Source organism: Sturnus vulgaris, chromosome 2 (genome assembly GCF_052056855.1).
Source record: "Sturnus vulgaris isolate bStuVul1 chromosome 2, bStuVul1.hap1, whole genome shotgun sequence".
Classification (NCBI taxonomy): Eukaryota; Metazoa; Chordata; class Aves; order Passeriformes; family Sturnidae; genus Sturnus; species Sturnus vulgaris.
This window is the reverse complement of record NC_142244.1, coordinates 106,210,836-106,238,108: the sequence shown is the minus strand read 5'-3', so window position 1 is coordinate 106,238,108 and position 27,273 is coordinate 106,210,836. Positions and strand designations below refer to the sequence as shown.

At 43.0% G+C, this 27,273-nt stretch overlaps 1 protein-coding gene across 3 annotated transcripts in view; it reads left to right on the top strand.

Annotated features, from left to right (window-relative positions):
- PCYT1B (phosphate cytidylyltransferase 1B, choline) overlaps window positions 1–24,859 on the top strand; it is a 39,723-nt gene extending 14,864 nt beyond the window's left edge. For 2 of the 3 annotated variants that reach the window (XM_088160337.1, XM_014879712.2), the window contains exons 2-8: window positions 5,534–5,633; window positions 6,986–7,102; window positions 10,263–10,414; window positions 11,268–11,346; window positions 14,397–14,539; window positions 16,690–16,878; window positions 21,895–24,859. In XM_088160337.1, coding sequence (XP_088016463.1) covers window positions 5,534–5,633; window positions 6,986–7,102; window positions 10,263–10,414; window positions 11,268–11,346; window positions 14,397–14,539; window positions 16,690–16,878; window positions 21,895–22,101 — 987 coding nt within the window. In that variant the 3' untranslated portion in view covers window positions 22,102–24,859. Of the gene's footprint in view, window positions 1–5,533; window positions 5,634–6,985; window positions 7,103–10,262; window positions 10,415–11,267; window positions 11,347–14,396; window positions 14,540–16,689; window positions 16,879–21,017; window positions 21,336–21,894 lie in introns of those variants that run through there. The other variant, XM_014879713.2, reaches the window with a different exon arrangement.
- The last annotated feature ends 2,414 nt before the right edge of the window (window positions 24,860–27,273 follow it).

The following is a 27,273-nucleotide window of genomic DNA, read 5'->3' as shown; positions in this document are numbered from 1 at the left end:
TTTAGTGAGGTAGGAGCTGGTCTCTTCTGCTATGCCTGCAGTGAGTGGGCCAGAGGACATGTACTTAAGATGAGACAGAGGAGATTCAGATTAGATATTGCAAAGATTTTTTTCAGTGTTAGAGTGGTCAGACATTGGGATAGGTTGCCATGGGATGTCTGGAGTCAGCATCCCTGGAGGTGCTCAAGAGGCATCTGGGTCTGGTGCTGGGTGATGTGTTTCGGTGGTTTAGGGGTTACAGTGCTGGGTTGACAGTTGGACTGGATGATCTTGAAGCTCTTTTCCAACCTTCATGATTCTGTGATGCTGTACAGTAATGTACAAGTAAAATAAATGTGTAATAGACATTCAAAACACAGGAGCTGATGTTATCACCACTTGAATTGATCAGTAAAACACAGAGGGGCATTAGAGCAGGGGTTACACAGTTTTGGTCTGTTGACCATGGCCAACCTTCAGCATTACTCCTGGGCCAGCAAACACTTGCCACTGGGCATTGAGTTGCAAATGCTCCACAGCCAGTTTGGTTCTTGGTGATGGTGTCTGGTGCCCCTTTGAAGGAGCCACAAGTTTCTTTATCCAGGAATGCTGTGTGTCACTCCTCAGTGCTGGCGTATCTGACAGCTTTCCTGTCTGTAGCCATCAGGACAGGAGAACATCCAGGATCACAGGCTGCACAGTGCCCTGCTTTCACCGAGTCCTGCCTGGACCACTGGCACACAGAGCTCCTTTCAGCCATGCCAGGGGAGCAGGCTCAGCTGTATGAGTTGCAAGGGTTGCATTTCACTTCCAGCTAGTGTTCATGGAGGTTGAGGTGCTTCATTGGCAACTCTTTCACTTGAACTCTGCTTGACTTGGGGCCCATCCTACCTCTAGGATGATTTTGTTTTCTAAGTAATGTGTTCCAGTTCAGTCAGAAGTCATGGCTGTCATGCAGGAATCTTGTAAAAAAATTATTTGGCCTTTTGCAAATATTAGACTAGATTACATAATAGTTGTTCTAGTTTCATAATCTATGAATATCTACATATATGTATGATTATGCTTCTTGAAAAGGCAGTGGAAGCTGCTTTTCTTCTGCAGTATCTTCAATTTGTAATTTCATCTTGAACTTAATAATTACTGACTTAATACTAATAATGAGCAAAGTATATTCGGTTGAAAATAAAGCCCAGAAAGAGCAACAAAGATAATTTGAAATGCTTGCAGACAGAATGCTGAAGTTACTGTTCTTATAAGGTTAGTTTACCATATTTTTAGTTTTCTCCTCCCTGGTTCAGCAGAACTGTGAGACAGCAGGCTAGACTTTTTTTGATACTGGCATTGATACTAGAACTGTTTGTAAAAAGTTTACCAGGAGACAACCACCAGTAGCATTCAATTACAACTTAAATGCTCATAAATTTACATGTTTGGGTCAAGGTTACTGACCCAAACAGGTAGGAGACAGCGTGGTTTTCCTTTTTGACAGTGTTTGCTCCCTGAACCTCTAAGAGGAGACCTTGGTAGTCCTTAACACGGCCTTTCCACTTACAAAACTGTTCATGCCTCAGAAACTTGGCATATATTTACTTTGCAATAATTTTGATAGTTTTTTTTTTCTTAAATATTCCTTGAAACTGATGTCAGTGTTTCCTGCTTTGTAATTATTGTTTCCCAACATCAGGAGCAGATTGCCAAAATAATCATTCCTCATATGAGTAGACCTTATCCACATGATTTGTTCCAGTGAAATCACTTATCTGTTTTAAATACTGCCTCTGAGACAAAAGGTGGCTACAGCATCAGACCTCCTGCAGAATTTCCCTGCCAGTTTAATTTTTTCATAAGCACAGGCTCACCTGCTTTATCAAGTATTGCCTCTGTAGCTGTACTGGTTCATAATCTGAATTTCACTTTGTTGACAGCAAAATCTTAGATGGCAATACAACTTCACCAAGAGGAGGAGAGAAGGTACTGTTGCATGAATTAGAAAAAAAAGCAGTAGCTCCTTCCATGAGCTATGTTTCCTACAGTCACCCTGCAGGCAGAGTTACAAAGGCAGGTGCACTGTGGCTGGGATGGATCTACATTTGCCTGCTTAAAATAATGTTTCTGTCTTCCTTGTTGCTGTGTAAAAAACCCAGCCCAACTCCCAAACATACAGAAAGCAAGCAATAACACAACAGACTGTAAACAAAAGAGAAACTGTGGGTGTGCCTATGCCTTGACCTGTTATTTCAGTGATAGGACTCTGCAAATCGCCAACAGCTTTCCTTTTAATCATTAGAAACACAAGCATGAGTGTTTATCTTATGCCTAGGAACTAAGTTAAATGGCTACAGTAGCCTAAAAGACTGTAAAGAGTGATAATAAAAAGGCAGCATCAAGATCCACCTGAAAATAATATGCTTCTAGCTGTCATACAGGGTTTCTTCATGAAATGTCCTGGCCCCAGAACCAGCTCAGGGCTATCAGCCAGACTGTGCTCTCTTCTCTGGGCAACTGTCTCACCAAACAGAGCTGTGGGTTACAAAGACGTTGCTGGTGCATATGGAGCTGTGAGGTGCTTGCTGAGAAAGCCCCATTATCTACCTTCTATCTTTTAATGTCCTGAAGTTTATTGAACACCATTTAGTTCTTTTGCAAATTTCCTAGAAAGCAAGTAAGACACTATTTAAACTTCTCATAGAATGAACAGCTCCTAATATGCAAGGGTTACTAAAAATGATGATTTCCCATATTTTCATTTTACTGAATGCTATGTCTTCATTTCCAGCAAACAGGACTCTTATTGCAAGAGCTTTTTATCATCTTCTGAAGTAAATATCATTAATAAGTCCTAGTATTACCATGACTTCTCCATTTGTGACATGTGATAAGCTTTCTCTCACATATTACTACAGGACGGTGCAGGTCTCAGGAGCTTACCTTGGTCCAAATACAAGGCTAATTTCACTTGTTAGACTAATTGGAAAATGTAAATGCCTAGAATATAAGGAAGGCAGAGATGAAGGGAAAAAATCTCTCAGAGAAAGACAGAAGTACAAAGTCTGTTTAATCATCTGATTATTGGCAAAACTAAGCAAACTTCCAAAAAAACTTTAGTGGATTAACCAAAACGAAAAAGTTGCTATATGAATTTCTTGCTGTTTTCTCACAATTCTAATTATTACTGTCAAGAAACTGGAAAGAATACAAGTAATTGTATACAAACTGAAAAGGTTTGATAAATTATTCCTGGGTTTTAATAGTTTCTTGAAATATTTTTTCTTATGGGCTTGTATACAAACCAAATGGTCTCATTTTACTCATGTTTTTGTTAAGCTTAGCAATAATTTTTCTAGGACAGATAAAAGAAAATAGTAGTGAGTAATCGTTTGGAAGCTATTACTATAGATTTCCTTTGATCTGTCAGCACATGGTGTTTATGCTTTTCTCTGTATGGCTTTGACAGAATATGGCTGATTTTAATCTATTGCATTTGATGTATTTTCATATCCAGTAACTGAGAGGTAAGAGAGTAAAGGGAATATTGACAGGTCTGGTTCTAAGCCCTGATCTTTAAAGTGAGCTTTAATGATGAATATTTATAAAAGCTGGACCGATGGGAAGCTAATAGAGGTTGTTCCTATTGAGCAGAGACTGAAAGAAAAATCTCTGTGTTGCAAAGGTGGTTACATGGATGAAAAGCACCACTGTGTTTGCCTGGGGGAAAAAGAGATATCTTCCTGCAAACCTGGCCCATTTTCTTCAAATAACCTCCAAGGAAACAACCTCTACCAAGCTAGGAGCTGATTACCAGTTGCAGGCCTCAGACCATAGCCATTATTGTTTTAACATTTCTGCCTTCCTCTTTATCTCAGCAGGAACCAGGCTGTATGGGCTGCTGTGTAACTTGACCTTGCTTGGAGATAAAAGGACAGATTAGCACCCAGCAATAGCAAAGCCAGAAGCAAAAAGACAGTATTTAGAAAATAAAGGAAAGAGCTGGCACTGTATGATTATGTGTAATGTTCTACACTGTGCAGCGTAGGTGGCCTGATGAACAGGTTCCCTCTATGAAACCCAGACAGAAACTTGGGCTTGGTCATAATTTCTCCATTTTTAACCTTGTCTGTGCAGAAATGCTGTGATTTTCGTCATGAAGATACTAATGATGATGATTTCCTTTAACGTTTGAGAGTATGGGGAAAAAAATTAAAAAAGAAAAATGGAAAGGAAAAAAGGAAACCTACTTGCAGTAAACAAAATGAATAGCAAATCAGCAGAAAGAACTGGATATGAATCTTAAAGTCTTTGTTGTTTTACTCTTGTCCTCTGAGCTTTCCTTGCAACAAACTGGTGAGCCCAGAGATCAGCAGCAATTAGGCATAACATGCCCTAAAATGTCTCAGAGATGCTCAAAAATGCTGAATACTCAGTGACTAATTATTCAGCAACAAAAATCTGAAAAAACACGGGACGCTGTTGTGATCACCCATGGGTACGCAAACTGGAGTGAGAATTGTACATCAAATGGTCACTGTCAAAACCCAACCAAACCACAGCTGCACAGCCATGAACTTCCAGTGAAATCATGGTGGAGGCAAAGTGACAGATTTCCTTCAGCTTTTCTCAACCACCACTTCATCTCAAAAACAAAGCAAACCAAAACTCAGCTATGTTTTTGTAAAGATTTCAAGCCAAAACCTATAGAAGCATGTTTCTTTCCTGTCAGACCATATGGCAGATAATAAATATCTGAGGGTCAGATGCTGATAACTTCCTACATAGACACGGGCAGAAAATACAAATTCAGTAATCAAATTTCATGACAGATAATGCCACGTCAGTGTTCACACATCCTCACACTGTGTCATATATCTTTAGGTTACAAGCTCCTCAGAGCAAGTACCCTTGTGGTGCTCTGATTACAGTTAGAGTATTTTAGTACTATTACAAAATGTGTCAGACCAAAAAGGAGTTGCAGCTCAGTCAGCTCTTGTTAAATGGGACTTAAGGTTGCATCCTTGCCTTTGTTTTGAATGGCTCCTCAAAATTATAGGCGATTCTAAAACCACAACAAAACCACCTGTACTCCCAATTATCTTTACTGATGCCAGTGGCAGGAAAAGGTGCTTGTTAAGAGGTGGCTCATTTGCAGCTTTCTAAGTCCCATTTAGTTTTTCCACCTGTTACTTACAGGTATCAGAATACATTTTTCCTTAGGCCTTTGGAGTCACTGAGAAGGGTTAAGCTGCTCACACCATCCAACCTGACTTTGTTGTGCAAATAGAAAAACTGTGTGTGCCTTCACCCATCTCAAAGATAACCAAGCTTCTCTAACAGAGACAAAGAATTCAGTTACCTGACACTTTTAAAAAGCTTTGTTTTCCTCACCATTCTACTTTGTGTTAATTGTGTGTTCGGGGGTGACCAAAAAGCAAAAATCCCCAGAGAACAAACCGGCATGAAGTCTGGTTACAGCATTCTGCCACAACTAAATGGTTCTTCTATAACTACTTGGTGGTGAAAATAAATTTACTTTCTTTGTGCTTTTTCCTCCTTCCAGACTCTGACGGCACCTGCTCCATTCGCAGATGAAACAAGCTGTCAGTGCCAAGCACCCCATGAGAAGTTAACCATTGCACAAGCCCGCCTGGGAACACCAGGTATGTGGAGAAAGCTACACCCACAGGATCATGGGCACTGCCAAAGCACTGCTTCTTCCATACAGACATCACTTAATGCTTACTTGTGCCTTCTACTCAAAAGTGAAAGCTAAAGTCTAATGTCTGGTGCTATCAGGTAATGGAGAAGAAACCAGCAACTACAGAACCACTATGTTCTATTAGAGAAACAACAAGAGAAAACATTTCAAATTAGAGTTTGATGTTTTTGTGGATGTTGGTTAGAAGGAAGGCTTGCTAGCCCACTCCAGCCAACCTGTAAATTGTGTTATGTAATAGCTACCTTCTGGATTCTCATCTCATACTGCCTCTGTATGCTAAAATACTCTTCTTTCACTGATTTTCCTGTTAATCACATCAGACCTTCAGTGGCCTTAAAGGTTATTTGCCAATTTCTTTATCTGGGCATCTGTGACTGGACTGGGGAAGCAGGATGATTTCACATGAAGTCCCAAATGCATCCTTCACACCCCCCCCGCCCATATTTCAAGAGGTTATTTTTTAAAAATATCTGTTTACTTATTCTACTTATTTAAAATAAGCTTTTAAACTATGTATACATTATAGGACACATTATAGGAGCAAGCTGCAGCTTTCCATTCAGCTGTGCAAGGAAGAGTGTTCTCCCATGGACCCTTGGGTGTCCTGACTGCAGAGATATCTCTCTGCTCTCACTGAAACACAGTCCATGGAGATTTGAGCTCTGTTGCTTTCATCTCCACTGTGCTTTTGCTTGGATGTGGCAAAGCATGTAATTTGAAATGGCAAGTCCTTTTTCAGTCTGGAGGCTGCTGCTGAAGATGCTGTACAGAAAGAGTTATAAGGGTGATAGCATGAGAAAAAGAAGTTATAGGATCACTAGAGAGAAGAACTTAGGGAAAGTCTGGAAAAAATGAAGTAAAATGTTTACATAGAAGAGGTAAACAATAGACTTTTACAGCAGTAAACTGTGGAAAAACTTAAGGCAAGAGGGGAGGAAAGGGAGATGATGGGAAAAAATCCATAAGGCATATCTTATTAGAAAGGCAGAGAGAAAAGAACAAGACATATGGTGGGACTCAGAATGAGGCAGGAAGATGACATTTTTGCTAAATTAGAATATGAGGATGATGGATGATAATAAATACGGTAACTCTGAGGGAAAACAGCAAAGAATACAAAGAACAAGTGATGTGCAGTATCAAAAACTGCGGGTTCACCTGTGATGCTTTTTAATATCAAAACTGGGGTAAATCTCTGAAATCATCTGATCTGGGGACAAAATGCCATCCACCAGAATTAAGTGCAGCTTGTTTGGGATCTGAAAAATCACAGTTGTGTTTCTTTCTCCACAGTTGACAGACCTGTCAGAGTGTATGCAGATGGAATATTTGACCTCTTCCACGCTGGCCATGCTAGAGCTCTTATGCAAGCCAAAACTCTATTCCCAAATAGCTACTTATTAGTAGGAGGTAAGATCAGAGTTATTTATTGCACTGTAGTTTTGCTTCTGTGCTTCACTATCAGAGAGTTATTGCTGTGCTCCCACCCCCAGCTGTTTGTACACTATGACTGAATGCTACTTTCACTCAGGGGCTTTCTATAGGTGATTTGCCTTGAATTACATCTTAAAATTGCATCAATTAAAGTAAAAGTCAAATTCTGCCCTCAGCAGCACAGGCACAATTCCTATTCTAGTTAAAGCAGGTGCCTGCATGGCTCTGAGCCTAAAATAGCTCCATATGAATAATTTACCTTTTTCAGTTATTTGCTCAAAATTGTTCAAGGATGGAGATGAGTGAATGAGAACAGCAATTATTTATTTCTGGCTCATTGGTCCCTTTGCCCACTAGGCACAGACCATAACCTCTGCCTGCCAGGTCCAGACCCAGCCTTCAGCATCATCACAGAAGCTAAGTCTGGCCTATTGTTATTGAAGACCCAAATGTAGGTCATGAGTGGAACGTAATTTCAGTTCACAGGTGTCCCCAGGCAGGTTACTTTCTTAATTTTTCTTTTTTGCTATGAATATCTTCTTTTCTTGCTGAGCCTGGCTAACAGCTGTTCAGCAGTTGGCCTGTGCCAGAGGAGTCACTGGAGGGTGGCTCTTTCCTACCTAGTTGGCTGTGCAAGCCCTGCTCTCATAAAGCCTCATAAATGTGCAGTTGGTTCCATTTTCCTTGCACCTCCAGGGCTGAGATACTCCTCGCAGAAACATTTCACAGCAACCTTCATTCAGCTGCTCAAATGCTTTACAGTGAACATGATGCAGCCTTCAGGTACTATAAGGTGCATTATTTTGTATATTTGTGCCAAACAGTTGAGGCGGGGGGGAAAAGACCCAACACAGAGGAAAACAAAATCTCCTTATAAACATGTTTTTTAGTTTTACTCATGTTTATGAAATGTGGCAGTTCCCATGGAGCTTCTTGTGAGGTAAAGGACAAGTCCTGTTTGTTATGAAGGAAACATTAAAGATTCTCTGGGCCAGACAACTTGCAGAAGAAGCAAGTGGAGGCACAAGACTGTGAGGTTTAAAAAAAATGCAAGTTATGTAAATTTTGTTGTTGTTTTTAAAGGATTAGGGGTTGCTCCAGATAAGGGAAGGAGCTTTGGGGCAAAAGCCTGGCTCCTTTGAAATTCATTACATAGCTTCACTTTGCCCTTATTTTTGGTGTGAAGGACAAAGCAGCCAGCACTCATTTTCACCTTCTCCCGGCAAGGCACTGTGTGTTAGCATGTTTAAAAAATGGACACCTTCCCACACCCACATACAATTTGTGCTGCAAAAGCACCAGTGTCATATGTCTTTGTGGGCATCACAACCAACACCTTCTATTTCTTCTTGTGAAGACAATTATTTGTACCTGAGATAACTTTTCTTTTTAAAATGGACATTTATACCTTCCCAACTCAGTCATTAGAGCAGGATGACAGATTCAAAAGAAGTACAAAGAAAGATATTGTGTCTGTATTGTACATGAACAAATAGTAATCAGAAAATAAAATCAAACCTTTCTTCAGAATTCAAGTAAAAATTACAATTTTCCAATAATTTTGGTAGACCTTTTCTTCTAGGAGAGGGTAGCCTAAAGATGTCATAAAGGCTGTAAATAAATACAAATACAGTCTCTGAAGGGAACTTTCTCCTGAAGATGCTTTGATCACCATTAAGTTTCTTGTCAGCAGGCATCAAAACTGACATAATAGGACAGAGTAGCATTTTGCTTGGTGAAATTCATACATATGTTATTATCTGGCTTTGAATTTTGCACAAGCTTCAGGGCTATCTAAGCCTTTCTACATTTTTCCTACTTTGAAAGTCCTTAATGACCATCACAGCAAGAACATCCATTTCAGATCTCAAAAAGCCTGCATCTTTGCCAGCACCTTGCCTGATAGGTTGATATTTTCAAATTAGAAAGAAGCAGCAGCTGTAGGGCTGCTCTCACACTTCACTGCAGCACTGGTAATGTTGCATTTATCATTTGTCAAGTACATTTACAGACAAAGATCCAAAGGCACAGGTTTGACCTGTGGTGAAGGACAACCACTGGCAACCCAGCTATAAAAGGATATCACATTATTCCATGTGGGGTGTCAAATGACTGTTGTAGCTGTAACGTTGGACGGTGATGGTTGTGGAGAAGGTCACTGTTTTTTACACAATGTTATGTGGGTAGAAAGAGAATATCTAACTTTTACCATCCTCTGGTAATGTGAGTGTTGCTGCTACTCATTTTAAAAGTAATGTGACAAAGTATTGGTACATCCAGAGTTAAAGATGTAGGATTTCTGGATCTTCAACTCTGCTCGTTTCACTAGAGCATATGGCTTCTCCCTGTCCTTTCCTTGGGGCTTCCTTCAGCAACTTTCCATTTGAACATGGCACAAGCCTTGTTTCTCTTTCTGTGAAACCTGCTGAACTCATTGCTAAGCTCGGAGATAGATTCCTGTAAAGTTTTCTATGACTTGTTTTCTGTCAGGGTTTATTTAATGAGAAACTGTCCCACTGTTATTTTGAGCTTTGTTAGCATATTCACCTTTTAGAGTGTTGTTTACATAAAAATAAAAAGCAGGAAGTGGAGGCCCAGAGAGGCTGAGGGGTCTCCATCTTTGGAAACCCAACTGGACATGGCCCTGAGCAACCTACAGCTGACTGTGCTGGAAGGAGGGGTTTGCATTAGGTGATGTCAAGTGGTTTTCCTGCCTTGACCATTTCGTGATACCTGAAGTTAGTGAGCGCTCTGTGATTGTCCATGCTGTGTTCTTTGGTTGGTTTCAAAGCACTGGCCATCACCCGCACTGGCCATCACCCCTGAAATATCACAGCCTATGAAATCTCCACTTAAGAGTGGGATTGTTTTACCTTAGCATGTAAAGGATACACCCTGAGGTATCTTACAATATCCTACTTGGCCTCTGGCTGCAGCTCCAGAAAGAGAAGGTTCTCTCATTATTACACAGTTGTATCTGCTAACTCCAAGCAGAACTGTTATGAGCCTTGAAACACCCCAAAAATTGCTAAGCTAATAATTAAGTACTTAATGGATTTATCTAGGAATAATCAACTCCTGGTCATGCTGATTTTACTGAATGTAGAGCCATTTTGCTCATACTTCTATATTTTAGTTTGCAGTGATGATTTAACTCATAAATTCAAAGGCTTCACTGTGATGAATGAAACTGAGCGATATGAAGCCCTCAGACACTGTCGTTATGTGGATGAGGTCATCAGAGATGCACCCTGGACACTGACACCTGAGTTCCTTGAAAAACATAAGGTACATTTCTCCCCTTCTCTCTCACTTCCCCTTTGTAGACAGGCAATTGAGAATGAGCGAGTCTGAAATTCTATTACATGGAGCAAATTATTTAATTGTTAATTCCAGTTGCTGAAATTAGGTACATAGCATTCCTTGCTTCCATCTCTGTCAGAAAACATTATATTTATTTTGCCTTTTTTCCTCAATATGCTGAGATGATTTCCCTACTGGGACTTTTGAAGAGGTAAAAAAAACCACTGTAAATATTCAGAAAAGGAGATGATAAACCAGGAAAGCTGTCACCTAGTGACTGAAGTTCTGAATTAAAGGCTTGTTCCTTATTAATGGCAACAGGTGCAATATGTAAAAATGCCACGTGCCCTCTCAAAGGCAGGATGGAGTGTTTTACATGCTATTGATTGCCTTGCAACACATATGAATCCTAACAAAAGCATAATTAAGTAGGATGTAGTTTAGTGTCTGCATCACTGGGTGACAAAATGACAGCATGACAGTACTAGGTATATTTGTATATATGCACAGCCCTAAGGACCCAAAATCAATTATCTTGCCTCCATGGTTTTGAGAGCCAAGGCTTCACCACTTGCTTTTGCAGTAGGAATAAAAGCAGGAGCCTGTGTCTTGGGTTTTGTACTGCATATCACACTGAGCCAGTCAGAGTGATATGGTAGTGGCAGTGCTTTTGGAGAGAAGGTTTCTGTTTTTTGATAATGGATCATACAACACAGCAGTTGCAGGCCCAAAAGCAAGTTAGCTGAAGTCAAGAAAAGAGAGAACTCTTCATAACAATCCCTCAGTGAACCAAAATTTGGTGATGGTGGGATGTGATTCTTCTTCTTTTCACTGGCAGATTGATTTCGTAGCACATGATGACATCCCGTACTCTTCCGCTGGATCGGATGACGTGTACAAACACATAAAGGAGGCAGGTAAGGGCAACTTTACAGTTTTAGCACCTTCCTTTTCAGCCTCAGTTCAAATTCTTTTACTGTCTTTTAACCACAACTGCTGGGAGAGAAGCAGTAGAGATAAGACCACATTGTCTTACACCCTAATGGTAGGTACTGGTGACTTGAGCAGAAAGAAAACCTCGAAGGACATTCTTGGCTGCATTCTTACCATAACCCCAAGGAAACCATTCAGATCTAGCACAAAATAGTCCCATTTTTGTTTTTAAAACTATTTCATAATGCTTGATTAAGACTTTTGAATGGATGAAGATGAGTTCAGTTCCTACAGCAGCCCAACCAACTCTAGTCAGTTTTTGATAACCACAAACTGACATCTCCTTGACACATCCCAGTCCTGAATATGGGCAAGCACAGGCAATCTTCAGGAGCCATTAGGATACACTTGCACTGAGGGTTCTTTTCATTACACTGGCAGAGGGTTTAAATCAATATCAGAGTAATTAATTTGCCATAATTGTTTAGCAGTTTGGTTGACTACCATATTACACTGAACATGAAGATGCTGAACTCATTAGGAGTTTATGTCTCTTCAGTTCAAGGAAGATGAATTAAATCTGAGGAGATAACTTTAAGCCACTCTTTACCAGTAGCAGCTATCCTAACACAGTGGACAGTGCAAGGAGGAGGAACAAATCACATCCTTCTGCTGCTGCTCCCTGGAGATGCTGCTTTGAACCCTGGCAAATCCAGCCTCTGTTCTGCATAAACATGTATATTGGAGGCTTGAAAAAATTCCACAGCAATCTGCCTGATGGTAATATGCCATGGAAAGTGACCTTCTCAAACTGTACAGTGACATCTGTAGACCAGGTATTGACCTGAGCTGAAGGAGTAAGCTTTTTATAGCAGCAGTTCTTGATCTTTTTCCACCTGTGAACCTCCCTGTGGTATCAGACTCACGACTCTCCTTTGGGAATGACTGTTCTATAGTTTCAGAGCCAACGCCGGCTTCCTTCAGTAGGCAGTGAAAAAAGGCCCCTCTGGTAGGAAGGGGTCACCAAGGGACATACTGCACACATGCTGGACAGGCAGCTATTCTGCTTTTCTTCTGAAAGGTGCTGAGTGCACAGGACAAAATGACAGGAGCTCTTGGTGTCACTGGATCGTTATTAGGCTTGGTGTGAGTGCCCAAATCTGTCACACCCTTCTCTGCTGTCATTGGGCACAGGCATGGTGCACACACGACCCAGTGAGAAACTCAAACTTTGCAGAAGAGACTTGCAGCTTCAGGGTCTTGTGGTCCATTGTGTCTGTCACCACAAGATACCAGAGAAGCATCTTGAGTCTTGTATGGCTGAATTTTGCTACATGTGAACTGGGAATAATGTTAACTTATTTGTGATGAGTTTTGAGATCCAGTGCTGTAGTAGTCCCTAATGCTCCGGAGCAGCATTATTACAATAATGAATTTCCCCTTTCTCCTGGGGGTTGTGTTTTAAATAGACCATGCTGTTTTAATAGACAATGCTGTTGATGCATTCACACATTTTTCCATAGTTCCAGTACTCCCATTTTCCGACATCAGGTTGTTGGAGAGCAGAAAAGTGGATGGGAACTGGGGAACTCCTTGAGTAGATTCTCATGGGCCCCCAATTCCCCACTACCTTCAGTGGATGGGAGGGTGTATGGCTAACAATGCACTGACTAAAACTGTGCACACCTGTGAACAATTAGCTTGGAAAGCATGGATCAATCCAACACATGAAGCAGATGAAAGCAAAGTCAGTGACTAAGGGTAATGTCCCCCTACAGTTCCACTTTCAGCTTAACAGAGGTGGGATTTGGATTTTTTCCATGTATTCTTGTAACTCCTATCTATAAAGGTTTCAGGCTCAAAGTGGGTTTCACTGCATTCAAAAATAATTTCATGAGTGACTGCTGCAAGCCTGAAAAATAGCAATCAGGGAAACATGTCTGCTCATGATAAAAGTAATCTTTTTTTTAGCAGAGTATTAATTAGAGATCAGAAAGAAAAAATATCACAAACCATTTAGTCACAACAGGCTGCTAAGCTTCTTGATTCCATTTCTGTTTCTAACCCTGTAAAATTAGGTACCAATGCCTGCTTATTCTAAGCGAACATGTGAGGATTAATTTGCCAGGAACTGTAACACTGTTTTAAGACAAACTACTGCTTTCTTTTCCCAAACTATCCCTTCTCTCTTGTTCATCAACAGCTTCGTGTTGCAATTACATATAACTGAGAGTGGTGATTTTTTGTAACCCTAAATAACTACTAAACCAAGGTGTGCCTGCACTGTGCTACTATTGCATTTGTGAATTGCATTAACAGTTTAGGTGCTCCTGCCTTGGTGAGGAGCAGTTGGAAAGCCACGTATATTTCAATTGTGTTGAGGAAAGTACAAGCAGTATTGGTAAATGGCCAGTTTTCTTGGAGACTGATTTGTCAGAACAGAGAGGATGGTTATGCAGCCACTGGCATGGCTGGATGGACATGAAACACTAGCATTACACTTCATCTTCCTGTTACAAACCACTAGCACCTCCAGGGTGTTTTCCAGTTACTGTCATGCATCTTTTTCCTGGCTTTTGTCAAGGCCAGACACTGGTCTGTTCTACTCAGCAGAACAGAGACTGTCAGATGATGCAGCACAGGAGTGAAAATAAGGAGAGCAGCAAACCTCCCTGCTTCTTTATATAACATAAAATAAGGGCTGTGCTTATGGAAAGAACTGCTCAGTGAATTGGCCACAGCTGTGAAGTTTGCCCTTCCTGGCTTGGGAGCCCCTGCCAGTCTAATAAGTTCCACATCACAGTTGACACTCTACAGAGGGCAATTTTTAGTCTTTCTAAAGATTTGAGAAAAAAACAAGTAGTATAGCAACCTTGCCTTCTCCAAACTCGCACAGAAACAACAGGAGAGAACTAGCAATAAGGCAGCATTGCAAGCCTCTTACCTTTGTCAGGCATTTTTGTGTTCATCCTCAGCTCTCTGCCGCAGTCCTGCCAAGCTTTATCAGTAGGCTCTCTTTTCCCACTTTGCTCAGGAATGTTTGTACCTACGCAGAGAACCGAAGGTATCTCCACGTCGGATATCATCACGCGCATCGTCCGGGACTACGACGTGTACGCCCGGCGCAACCTCCAGCGAGGATACACCGCCAAAGAGCTGAATGTCAGTTTTATAAATGTGAGTTCACTCATCCACATTTGCTCCTCAAACGCTTCTCCTAGCATCCTGAATTTGAAGTAAAGGTTAAGAAATTATATATTCCTCCTGTTGCTTTTAAAATAGCTGGAAATAACTTAATTTAAGAGAAACTGGTAAGCTGAGGATAGTTTTAATGGTTCCTGTTAATTAGCAGCTTTTTTTCCATCTTACACTTTTAACAAAGCTGCTGCTCCCCATTCCTCCTTGAGCTGTAGGTGACAATGACACACTAGGAAGGAACCCACCCTACAACCAGAGGCTGCTCAACCATTCACCCAACACACAATTTCTTTCTATATTCCTATTCCAAGAAGGCAGTCCAGAGAGCATAAATTTTGAGATGCAAAATTTCTCTACAGTGTGATAGGATTAAAAAACCAACAAAACAAAAAAACAAAAAAAACCCAAAAGCAAATAGCAGAGCAGTGAGATTACTAGGGAAAGCTACAATGATTTTCAAAAGGCAAGGAAGTATGCTAGGAAGCTGGTACATAAATGATGCTGCTGTAGAACTCAGAAAATGGCAAAATGGCAAGAGAGCCATGTGAAAGGATGGCTCAGATTATTCATCTTCCACATGCAGACCTGCCCCTCCAGTGAGGAGGAAATTTGACTTTACCTTCTTTAGTGTTCTGCCTCAAGTGTTGACTTAAAACCTCAAGATAACCCATATAACTGAAATCTCTGTTGTGACTGAGATGGCTCACAGCAGGACTGCTCACCTCCTTCCCTGGAGCTTGGAAACCCCCTTGTGAAGGACTGAATTGTGTCATTTCATTAGTTTATCTCTTTCTTATTTTGAATCTGGCAGATAAACCTCGGACCACAGGGCATAAATATTTATTTCACTGTGCTTTTTTAAAAAATCTACACCTTTAAAAAATACTGCTTGTAAGTTTTCCACCCAGAAGAATCACTATTGCAAATATCCATTAAAATAAGGCATGCTGGATGCCTTGGAGGTTCTCAAATTTATCCTTTAGCAGCTGTGAGGTTAAGATATTGTTACATAAGTTATGCTTGCCCCCATCTCAGACACTGATGTCTCCTGAAGAGCCTCCTGACATCTGATTGTTTAGCTTACAGTAATTTAAATGCAGAAATACTGATTTGTACCGGAGGCTATTTGTCTCAAAATTAAATCCCCAGGATTTCACAAGAGCACTGGTCTTGTTTGTAGAAGAGCACTGGTTTCCTCATTAAAGGGCTGATCACCCTTTAGGTACAGAGGGAGTGGGGTTTCTTTGGACCCTGGAGATTTCCTTTGTGCTTGTGGCTTGCAAAGACAGTTCTTCTACTGATTTGTGAGCTGGAATAAACTCCACTTGTTCAGTGCTTTTTTTTTTTAAAGTAAATTCAAGTGGAGTTAACAGAAAATGAAAAGTCAGTAGTGATCTGTGCTTCTACACAAACCACCACACCTTCAAGAGCACAACCTTGCTTATTTTCTTGTACCAAAAATTTGTGGAGCACACTAGCATTTCAAGACAAAAGCTCTTTAATCTTGAAGTATTTCAGAAGCTTTTCTCGGGAATTTGCTAATATTATCTTCTCTCTCTCTTTTTCTGTGTGACCTAGCAATTAGGAGTTGCTCCCTTCTCTGTGAAGTTTGCTGGCCACAAGCCACTGGCCTACACACATCTGTATTGCAGCCAGAAGCTCCTGTATTAGCCAGGCTCAGAACTGATGAGAGTTCTCTTTCTGCTCTGCAGAAATCCACCCGAAGAAACATTTTGGTCCAAGTTAACATCCAGGCTGGCAAGTCAGCAGCATTTGCTAGGAAACATAGGGAAATTTGCTTTTTGCCTACTGTTAAGTTTGAGCTGTTAATTTCTCAACTCCTATCCTTTACAAGATTCACATCAATTTCGCAGTGCATTCAGTTTGAAAATACAGAAAGATTAATGTAGTGCACTAAACACAGTAATCACACAAGAAGTCATTTCAATATGTATCTTCTGCACTTCATTCCACAAATGTTAAACTTGCATTTATAAAAATAACGTGGGAATATCTAACCAAGGCCATATGTATTAGGATGCATTAAGGCAATTTTTTCTTTCTTCTTTCAACTGTCTGTGGCTATTTCTGAGTTTTTTTATTAATCTTTGACCACACTTTTAAAACAGGAGAAGAAATACCGCTTTCAAAACCAAGTGGATAAAATGAAAGAAAAAGTCAAGAATGTGGAGGAAAAGTCAAAAGAATTTGTTTACAAGGTGGAAGAGAAGAGCCATGACCTCATTCAGAAATGGGAAGAAAAGTCCAGGGAATTTATTGGCAACTTTTTAGAGCTGTTTGGACCTGATGGAGCTTGGGTAGGTATTCTGCCATTCCAGGAAGTCTGAGTGCTTTTATTTCTCCTCTCTAACACAGGTCGAGAGCAGATACTTTTGCTGCAGTCTTTGTCTCAAAAGCCAGCACAGCAGGATAATGGCAAACCTGCTGAAGCCATTAATGTATACCAATACTGCAAAAGAAGGATTTGCTGCTTTTGGCTGTTGCATGTTTGGGATAATATCTGTATTTTGTGAAGGGGTGATGCTGAACATAATACTGCATTCAGCAGAGCTGCATCACAGCACCACACGAGCAAACAGGCCAGTACAGTCTATTGGTCCCATTAGCATTAAATGTAGCCACTCAGACATCAGGGATATACACTAGAGGTAGTGAGGGAAAATAGGACCATTGAAAAGGTTTTCAGTAATTCTCTTTATGGTCTGTATTCAGCAGTAGAAGATTCTGATTTTTAACTTTGAAAACTACTGATACAAAGTTCCAAGAAATTATTTTGCGTGTCAAGTTCAGGCTCATCTAACTGACAGCAGGGAAGGCTCAGGTGGGACTGATGCACTTGCAAAGTTCTCCTTGGTATATGCTGGCTTCACAGCTGGCTTCACCTTACTAAAGGTCCTCAAGTGCCTTGGAAAGGCACTTCAGAATCTGCAACAGCATCTTTCTGAAGAGAAACCTGCTCAAACCAAACTCATGCACTGAGTGGTGAATTGGTGACACTTCAGAGCCCCAAAAGAGGCTTGGTCTCCATCTGTCAGTTCTGATAGCTTGCCAAACCTCAGGAAGCTGTTTGCTTGTATGACTTTGCTTTGCTGCATTGAAACCAGTAACAAAGCTTAAATTGAATGTAGAATTTATCTGTGTTGGGATGAAAGCCCAGACCCTCCAGTGCAGGCACCATCTTAGACATACTGCTCTGGTTGCAAACACTGGGTGAAAAAGGCACCTTCTGTTAGAAGGAGCTCAGCAGATATTTTGTTTGTAAACAAACACGTAGGAAGAGTCACAGAGCTTTTGTGAATTAAATAGCTCACATCAGTGCTGTGTCACAATTCAGCGCTACCAAGTCATGCAGTACTGGAGTTCTCATCTTTGCACTGACTTGCTGTGTTGATTACCACTCAGTTGAGAAAAACCTAAAATTAGGCTGCGAAGGCTTCAGAACAGAGACTGTGTCATCTTACAGCTACTTCTGTCCATGCAAAGGCAGTGATCACTGAACAACACAGGCCCCAGCCACATGAACAACGACTTATTTAGCAGTTTGTTCATTGACACTGTCATGTTCGGGGGGTGGTGCAGGAATGTAACTCTTCTGATGAAAAGCCCTGATCTACCTGCCTTGTCCACATCCACATGAAGCTTCCTCTGTGAGTTGTTGCCCATAGAGTTTGGTGTGTGTTCCCCACGTGGGATAGTCCTTTGGCCATACATGCTGAATAACTAAAGCTGATGCTAACAGAGCCCATGACATCCACAGGAGGTGAGATGAGTTTGGCTGTACAGAGAGGAAAAGAATTCAAAAGCAGTTGATCCTATTTCCTGGCTCTACCCACTCAACACTGCATGCTAATGGCGTTTTTAAAAACCATTGCTGATAAAACATTTTACCAAATTCAGTTAAGGAAAAGGTGCTCTGCAAAGGTCTTTTAAAATCTAGAAACTCTTATTGTTTGACCACAGAGTAGGAAGTCTGGTGCAATCACAGAGACCTTTGCTAGGAACAAGAGGAAATCTCTTCACAGTGTTGTTGGAAAAGCATCAGTGACAGCAAGCTGAGAGGTGGTATAGCCTTTTTAAAATCAGTTTGAGCCTTGGCAACAGGAAAGACTTTTAAAATAATGATAACTTAGTATTAGTGTCAAAACTGTTATTAATGTTAATTTGCCTTATCACTGTTAGTTAGAAGTTGCTTTTAATGTTGACATTAAAAGTACAGGAATCATTATGGGCATGCTGGATTCCTAGATCAGTAATTTGCATGCCATTAATATGCTATTATTATTTCACAAATAATTATTATAATATACTTTATGCTAGCATCAATTTTCTAAAAGTAAGGGCCATGTAACCCACAAAAAAATGTCTGTTTGTGAAAGAGGTCAGAATGTCAGTTTTCAGATGTCTAGATGTCAGTAATTCATTGGCAGTTTTGCCCACCTGTGCAATCCCTTGTGCATGTGTTTTCTGTAAGAGTCACAGAGAGGTCAGAAACAATGATTAGTGTGGCATGAAACTTTTCTGCAATGTGAGACAGGACCACCACACAGCCTGGCACGCAGGGCCTAATGGCAGAGACACCACTCCAGGGTGCACGTGTCCATTCCAGCTCCTCTCAGACATGTACAAGCAGCCACCTACAGCTGAGGTCAGTGGAAAGCACAGCTCATAGGGCAGCCCAGTCTCTCTCAGAAATGTCCCTTCAAATGAGGTGTCCCTTCAAGGAGCTGGATTCCCCCTGCTCAGCACACAAGGGCACTTGGGGAAGGTTGCCTTCCAAACAGCTGAATCACTTCAGACAGCAGCAGGGGCCCAGATAAGACAGATTGCAACTGGAACCTGGGGATGGTGTTTAGGCCACACCACGTGTCTGCAGCCGGGACCTAAAATGGCCTTGGAACAATCAGCAGCTCAAAAGTAGAAGCCTTCTCTAATACCCAGCTGGCACTTGTTTGTAAAGCAAAGGGGTATCAACACACAGGCAGTAAAATTCAGAAACAGGCAAAATATTTTTTTCCAGTAGTGAGTTTGCCAAAAACAAACCCTAAACTGGTTGGGTGTACCTTATACTTGCTGGAATCAAGGCTTTGAAATTATTTCCCTACCTCTGGTAAAGGACCACAGTACTTTCAGTCTTGTCTAACCCTCCAACACTCCAGGGAAGCCATTGACAATGGCCCAGGTAGCTCCTTGCCTGCAGAGGGCATGGCTTACTAACCCTGCTAGGGCACAGCTGGAGAGTAGGAGGTGTTCTGAGGCTGGTGAGTGACACCACCTCCTCCTCCTGCAGGGCTGTCATAGTCAGCAGCCTGGTGGTTCCAGCACTAATGCAGGAGGCAACGTGGAGGGGCTGGGCAGTTCCCGCTTCCTGCTGAAGGTGTGAGTGCATCAGTTTGTTCAAGCAACAAACTCTTCACTGAAGGCCTGGGAAGCAGGTGTCCTACAGCCTGACTGAAGGACTTCACAGGAAGTTGGGATTCCCCTTTCCATCCTTGGCCTCTGTGACTAAGGCACAGTTGAGTACTCCCTGCCATATGGGACGGTGCAGGCCAAACTAGGTGGGGCACTTGGATGTCCTCCAGCACTGCTACCACACCACCACAAAGTGCCACTGAACTGTTTGAAGTGACAGAAGGAAGCCCAAGTATTTTTATTGGCCAGGAACAAGATATTTCTTATCAAACCTGTGGTTTTTTGGGGGGGATTATCTTCAGTAAGAGGGTGAAACAAGCCAACAGAACCTCACATTTCTGTGATCTAGAGAGAAATTTTGCACCCCTACCACTGAATTGCAAACAGGCTCTTGGGCTTTGCCAGGCCTGGCGACATCCCTGCAGCTTTCAGCTGCAGAAATCCTCCCCCATCTAAATGCTTCCTGGCACTATTTATCAGGAGCAACCACCATCTGCTAACTGTTGAGATTTTAGGAAGTCTTGACTAATTTGGACCTAGCAGTAGTACAGGGCTAGGTTACACACCATGGGGTTTTATGCATGAGTGTTCCGCCACTCCACACTGCAGCAACATCCAGGCTCTAAAACTAAATCAATAAAGGCTAATGTGGTGAGGATGTAAATTAGGAGAGGGAGGTCACAGAGGAACAGTTAAGTTCAGTATTTGTGAATACTGAACGGTATTTATGCATTTGCTTGATTTTTAAGCCCTGGGATTTAGCAAACACCCGGAAACCAACATCTGCCTCTGCTGGCAGGGAATACTGAGTTTCAAAGAGGAGGAGAAAGAGCAAGATGGGCAGCCAGAAACTCTGTGTCAGCACAGAGCAGTCACTGCAGAGAGAAGGGGAATAGCAACAAGATGAAAAATCAGCTGAGATGAAGTTTGCAGTTGCCCAAACAGGCAAACATACATTCTGCACAAGTATTTTCCTCTCAGGCCTGAGTGGTAACTTAACTTTGTCGGGGCTGGATCTTCCTTTCAGCCAAGCATCGCCTGTGACTCGACTCCCAGTTCTTCAGCCAAGGTTGACGCTGCTTGCTCCCCACCCCCAGCAGGAGCAGCAGGGCACTCGGATTTGGGTTTTTCCACGTGAAGCCTGCAGCAGCTGCACAGCACACACCACGTCTTCCGTAACCCAGCATGACACAAGGCCACATTGCTGCTAACGAGTAGAGGCACGTGCCTTAGTGTAGCAGATTGCTCGACTGCAGAGTTGTCTCTTCCACCCCACCAGCTCTGGCAAGCCTCCACTCAGCTTTACAAAGCAAAAGTGACAATAAAGCTCCAAGCAGAACACAGAGCCTGCAAGTGTTTTCTCTTTTCAACAGACACCCAAATTCTGACATTCCCACTCTCAATTTATGAGTTTGGGTTGTGCCTGCTCCAGGGAGCTGGGGAAGTGGCTGCCAGTATTTGGCAGGCACTGGGCTGTCTCTCTTGAAAAGGGACAGAGGAACAAAGGTTGGGAAAGCCAGGAAGCTTAGGAGGAAAGGGGTGTTCCTTCCTAACATTCTAGAAGGAAAAGGCTGTGGGAGCTAGGAATGTTGGGTGTTTAGGCAGAAAACTGACCTTTGGAGGCAAGAGTGTGACCAACACATAAAAAAAGCACAAAGGGAGTCCCCGATGTGTGGCTCAGGCCAGTAGACACACTGTTCTCACGCTGGGGGTGGCCCAGCTGAGGTAAAAACTTGCATGCAAGGACCACGTTACCATGAGCACGGCAGAGGCAAACCAGCCATGCTCCAGGGCTCTGGCTCTCTGCTCACTCCCCAGTGAGAGGCACAGTGCAACCCCTGCCTGCCCACAGCCTTCCCCTCTGTGCACTACTCAAAGAGCATCTTTTCACTTTGCTTTTGCAGAAGCAGATGTTCCAGGAACGAAGCGGCCGAATGCTCCAGGCTTTTTCTCCCCGGCAGAGCCCAAACAGCAGTCCTACGCGAGGCCGCTCTCCATCCCGTTCTCCATCTCCACCCTGGGTCATCAATAAGACCTCCCCTCCCTCTTCTCCAAAAGCTGCCTCTGCCTCCCTCAGCAGCATGAGCGAGGGAGACGAGGATGAAAAATAAAATATATATTTTTTTAACCATGAGACAGAAGAACAAGATACGAACTCAACCACTGGATGGGGAGAAGCATGAGGAACACCAGGGGTTTCTCTGACAGCAGGGATCGTGCTCTGGGAGATGTCAAAAATGAACTGGAGCACAGCAGGGGAGATCTCAGGAAGAGCTTATCCCATCCCCTCTCCCTCAAGGTGCTGGAGGCCCAGCCAGCAGCACTTGCCAGGCACAGCCCCAGGGACTGACAGAAAAACACACCCATGTGCAAGTTCCTGCTCCTGTCTTGCTGCTTTCCAGCTGCTGTTCCAGGCCAGGGCCGTGAGAGCTTTGCACCGAGGAGGGCTGGCAGGAGCCATCCAGGTGGCTCCTGATCCAGACCCAGCACACAGAGAAGTGCTGGCTGCAGACTGCAGAGAGAGAAGATGCAGTTGTACCCTGCTGACCTTGAGCTCTTCTGGCACATGAAGGAATGGCATTGCTGCAGCAAATATGTTGAGAAACAGGGAACAAAATTGGGGTTTTTTTCCTTTTGAATAACATCTGCCCCAGAGCCCAGATCATGCACTGAAATGAAGAGCTCTCCAGGCAAGTTGGTGGAAATCTATTTAACATATTCAGTGCTGCTTGTTGACCAAGCCTCTGTGTGGGGTGTGTCTAAAGAGTTGGGCTTTTTGCTTTATCAAATCACTCTCCATGTTCCTAGTGCCTGAACAACTGCCTAATCAATTCCAGGTTTGCTCCCTGGCTTTGCACTTCGAAGGCAAGAAAGTAAATGAAAAGACAGCCCTAGCTGGAATGTGGTGGTGTAGGAAATAAGAGAGTTTGAAGATGCTGATGGCTTTTACTGGTGAATTATAAAAATATCCCAAGGCCTTGGGACATGGCCTCCTAGGAAAACCTGCTGCTCCCAGCTGTGTATCAGCCAATGACAAGCAAACAGTGCTGTTGTCACATGGTACTCAGCCAGTTGAACAAACTTCTCATCAAACTCTAAACAAGATGTGTTCACCGACACACTGCCCCTGCAGAGGATCCCAAGGCTATTCCTCTACACTAATACAGAGGAAAAAAATGGAAAAGGAAACTTTTTGAACAGGATTAGGCACAACTATTTTTTTTTTCCTCCGTCAATGACACCTTTACAACCCCAAACAGAAACACAGAGGGTAGCACAGGTGAAGCTCTCCCCTCAATGCTGATCTTTCTAGCTGGCAAAGCTAGTCCCACCTGACATCTGGTCCCATGTTCAGATGTCATGAAGATGTCACCTCAGTCCCTCAGTGGCTGCAGGAGCTGGCAGGATTCCTGAGCCCTGGGGCTGCTCTGCCCCACAGCTGCAGGAAATCCCCAGTGCTGTGGTGGGGCTGTGCCACTGATGCCATTTGGCTCCCAAGCTTGCCTGGCACAGCTGCCTCAGCACACAGGCACGTCTGAGGCTCTCCAACTCTCTTTGGTGGCAGGCCAACAGGTAAAGGCTGCCAACTGCCCCTATCTCACAGGCAGCCTGCTGGGCACAGCCTCAGGCAGCCCAGGAGGGGGCCTGCAGCCATCGAATCACTCCTGTGCCACTGCTGCCTGGAATTGCAAACCCACCAGGATACACTGGCTACTGTGAGCAGCACCAGTCAGCACTTGCTGGTTCCCTGCACAGACAGCACAGGAAATGCTGAGGAAGGGAGGGCTCCTTGTAGCTCTTGGGAAAAAACTGAGGCACCAGGATGCCTGAGCATGTGGGGTGATTGTGCTTGTTGGCAGCAGCACCACCCCAGCTGCTGTCCTTACCTCGCTGGGTGACCTGGTTGGTAGGTAGACTCCTTTCCAGATACTCTCCTGGGCAAGTAACTTGCAGACCTTGGTACTAGGCACCAAATTAGCCCCACACTCTGCTCACTCCCTACAGCTTTCCTCCCTCTTCCACTATGAGGTAACCAGTTTTTCTTTGGGAACATTTTGCCAGACACTTCTCAAACTACCACAAGACCAAGTACACAGCATCTTGTACACTTTGTCCTCTGGAGTCAAGCTAGTTCCTTCACAGAGCTGCAAAAACAGGTGAGCAGGAAATAGGGTGGAATGTGCAAAGGGACAGCCACAGCTAATTCAGCTGCCACCAGCTGTGTGCCCGATGGGATGATGCAATTAAGACCTTTCTCAGCCTTAGGCAACCTGTTACTGTAATTTCATACCTGGGATGCACTTGTTAGTTTTTCTGATCCTTTGCAAGTCTTAAGTCTTCCCATCACAAACCACTCCTCCACCACAGGAACTGCCTGCTTCTATTGGTGCTGTTGATAGACGAGCCATGTCCAAATGCAATGGAGGTGGGCAAGGATTTGTTCTTGGCTTTTACTTGTTTTTGTTCATTTTACTTCCCTAACACTTACTGTTCAGCAGCCCTTGCTCAGTGGTTTGAATGGAGACAGCACCACGACTTGTAAATGGGAACTAGAGAAAAACTCACCAGTGACCTGTTCTTAACAGAAGCTGTTTCTCAGGGTCACAGGTGGCTACCCAGCAACAAAGCCATATTCTGTACCAGGTGTCTTGTTTGCATTTAGGATATCACTAAGCTGAAGGCCTTTGCCTTGCTGGTACATTCATGTGCTGTCTCCAGCAAACCAGAACCTCATGGTGTCTGGACATGTGGAAGGCAATTTTGCACTTCTGAGTCATGGTTGGGTTTTCCTTTTCACAAGTGTTGCTTTAATTTAGTCCTATTTATCAGCCAAGCTCCATATGAACAATAAAGTGTATGACAGACGCAGCTGCCTCTCCCCTTCATTTTACAGCTTCTTTGGACACATGAACATGCTGCAGAGGAAACCCCACTGATGGCACAGTGCCTGTCACCCCCATCCTTGGTAGCCCCCAGGGCTTTACATCCCCACAAACCCACGAGAGCAGCTCTGCCAACATGCCCAAAATGCTGCTGCTTGAGTTCTGCTGCTCTCTGCACAAACACATCACCTGTCCTTGCTTCTACCCTGCATCCAGAAAAATGTGGGTCAAGATGGGGAATTGCTGTCCCAGCTGGAAAGGTGCAGCATTAGACATCGGCAAATATGATCCCTTCTTTACCCTATCCCGGCACAGTGGAATCAGGAGCCACTATTTTAATTCTTCAAAGTGGAAGAAAGAAACAGTGCTTTTGCAGCCACTCTGATTCCACTGCTGAAAACCATCCCCAGCAGCAACTGAGTTGCTCTTGTGGGTGCTAAGATGATGTATGGCTGTCAGATGGAAAACTGCAGCAGCAAACACGAGCCACAAAAAAAACACAAGCCACAGGGACAAATCCTGACACTGGCTTTTGGACTTGACTTTTCCTTGAACCAAGTCAGTCTGGTGTATGAATATTCCTGCTTTGCTCTTTCCTGTTTGTCCTTTCTGTAAAAAGTCAGTACCTGCAGCAGCTCTAAAGATTATTTATTCAACAGTCCTGCCTCAGGCAGGGAGAAGTTGAAACAGCGAATGGAGGCTCAGGACTTCCTAGCCAAGATATTTTTAATTACAGAATAAGCAAATTTCAAGGTCACTGAGCATAGAAGAGAAACCAATGGAACAGAGTCCACACCAAAATGCTCCCAGATTACCAAGGTTACCTCTATCACCTGAGATGGATTTGGGTCTGTTTTCAGCAGTGCCCTGGTCCGGTCCCACTTGGGAGATACATAAGGAACATCCCTGGGAGTGAGCTTAGAGTGTGCAGCCCAGTCCAGAGGGGACCCTTGTTCTGGTTCACGGCAAAGCCCTCAGGAACAAGGCAGCCCCTGAACCAACACCAGTCCTGTCAGCTCAGCAGGAAGGAAGGGTTTGGTGCTACAGTAAATTTGCTTGTAAAAGGGTAGCAAACCATCATGGAAAGTCTCCTTATGTGTGATACCACATAACCTGACCTTCTCATAAAACAGAGCTGAAAATGAGACAGAAAATGGAGCCAGGGCTTTGCCTCTTGCATGGAGATCCTTTCAAGTACCAAACCATCTTAAGAACTCCTGACTGGATTTTGACAAGAGATTGCTTTCCTCTCAAAACAATGTGTGTCCTGCAAGCACACACACAGGTATTTTCTGCCCTTTCCAAAGGGAAGGTCCTTTCCTTGTATAAGGAAGGGCAGCATTAACATTTCTAATCCAAATGGAAATCAAGGCCATGGCCTCATGGCTCAGCCTAAGGGAAGAGGAGGCAGATGTAGACTGAAATAAAAATAACTGAAAGCCCTTGTACATGCACTTTTCACTGTGCTAATTGGAGAATGTGGGACTGAGACTCCAGCAAAAACTGAGGTGCTTCCTGGGACAAGTGCATTTGCCACATCTCCCTGCAGAATGCAGCAGGATCTCATGTTACCATCAGTTCCTCTAATATGAGACCTGAACTTCCCTGCCCTAGCAGTTATTCATGGCCAGTTCAAACGGTTCTTTCACACCTGGTATCTCCATCCCCTTTTAGATGCTCTCTCCAACAGCATCAATCCCTGCTTCAACAGGGAACGGGGAACTGCAAGTTCTGAGCCAGATGAGGCAGTTCTGCCTTTCACAGAAACACAATTTAATTTTTTAAACGTTTAACAGGATTGATCAAGACAAAAATGTTGCATTATGTCAAAGCAATTATTCCTGTGCCTAAGCACGTGACAGCAGGAACACTCAAAAGGAAAATCCTCCCTGGTGGCACTAACCAGGCTGCATGTGCACATCAAGTCTCACACATATTTCAAATTCTAGAAACAGCTTTGATAGAATAAATTATGTCCTCTTCAGCACATTTTGTGGGGTTTTTTTACCATATTCCTGTGATTCTCTTATCATATTTCTCTACAAACACTGTTTTTCCATAAAATAAACTGATGGTGAACTGCAAAGGCATCATCTGCTTAGTAAAAGCAGATTAATTATAACCTGCTCTTTACAAGTCACCAGCTCTGATTACCAACGGGGGATGTTATTTTAATGTTCTACACACCATACTGGGCTCCATCTTTTTCATTTCAAAACACATTATTCAGTAGGGATTCCAGTTACTTTGCTACTTCGTCATACTTAGGATAGTTTATATCATCAGTTTAAAAGTTAATGAGCTTCATTTTTATCAGTGTCCTAAGCTTGCACTTCTATGGTATTTCATTAAAAGCCAAATGCCAAAACAAAATGGGAAACTATCCCTTGAGGGAAATTT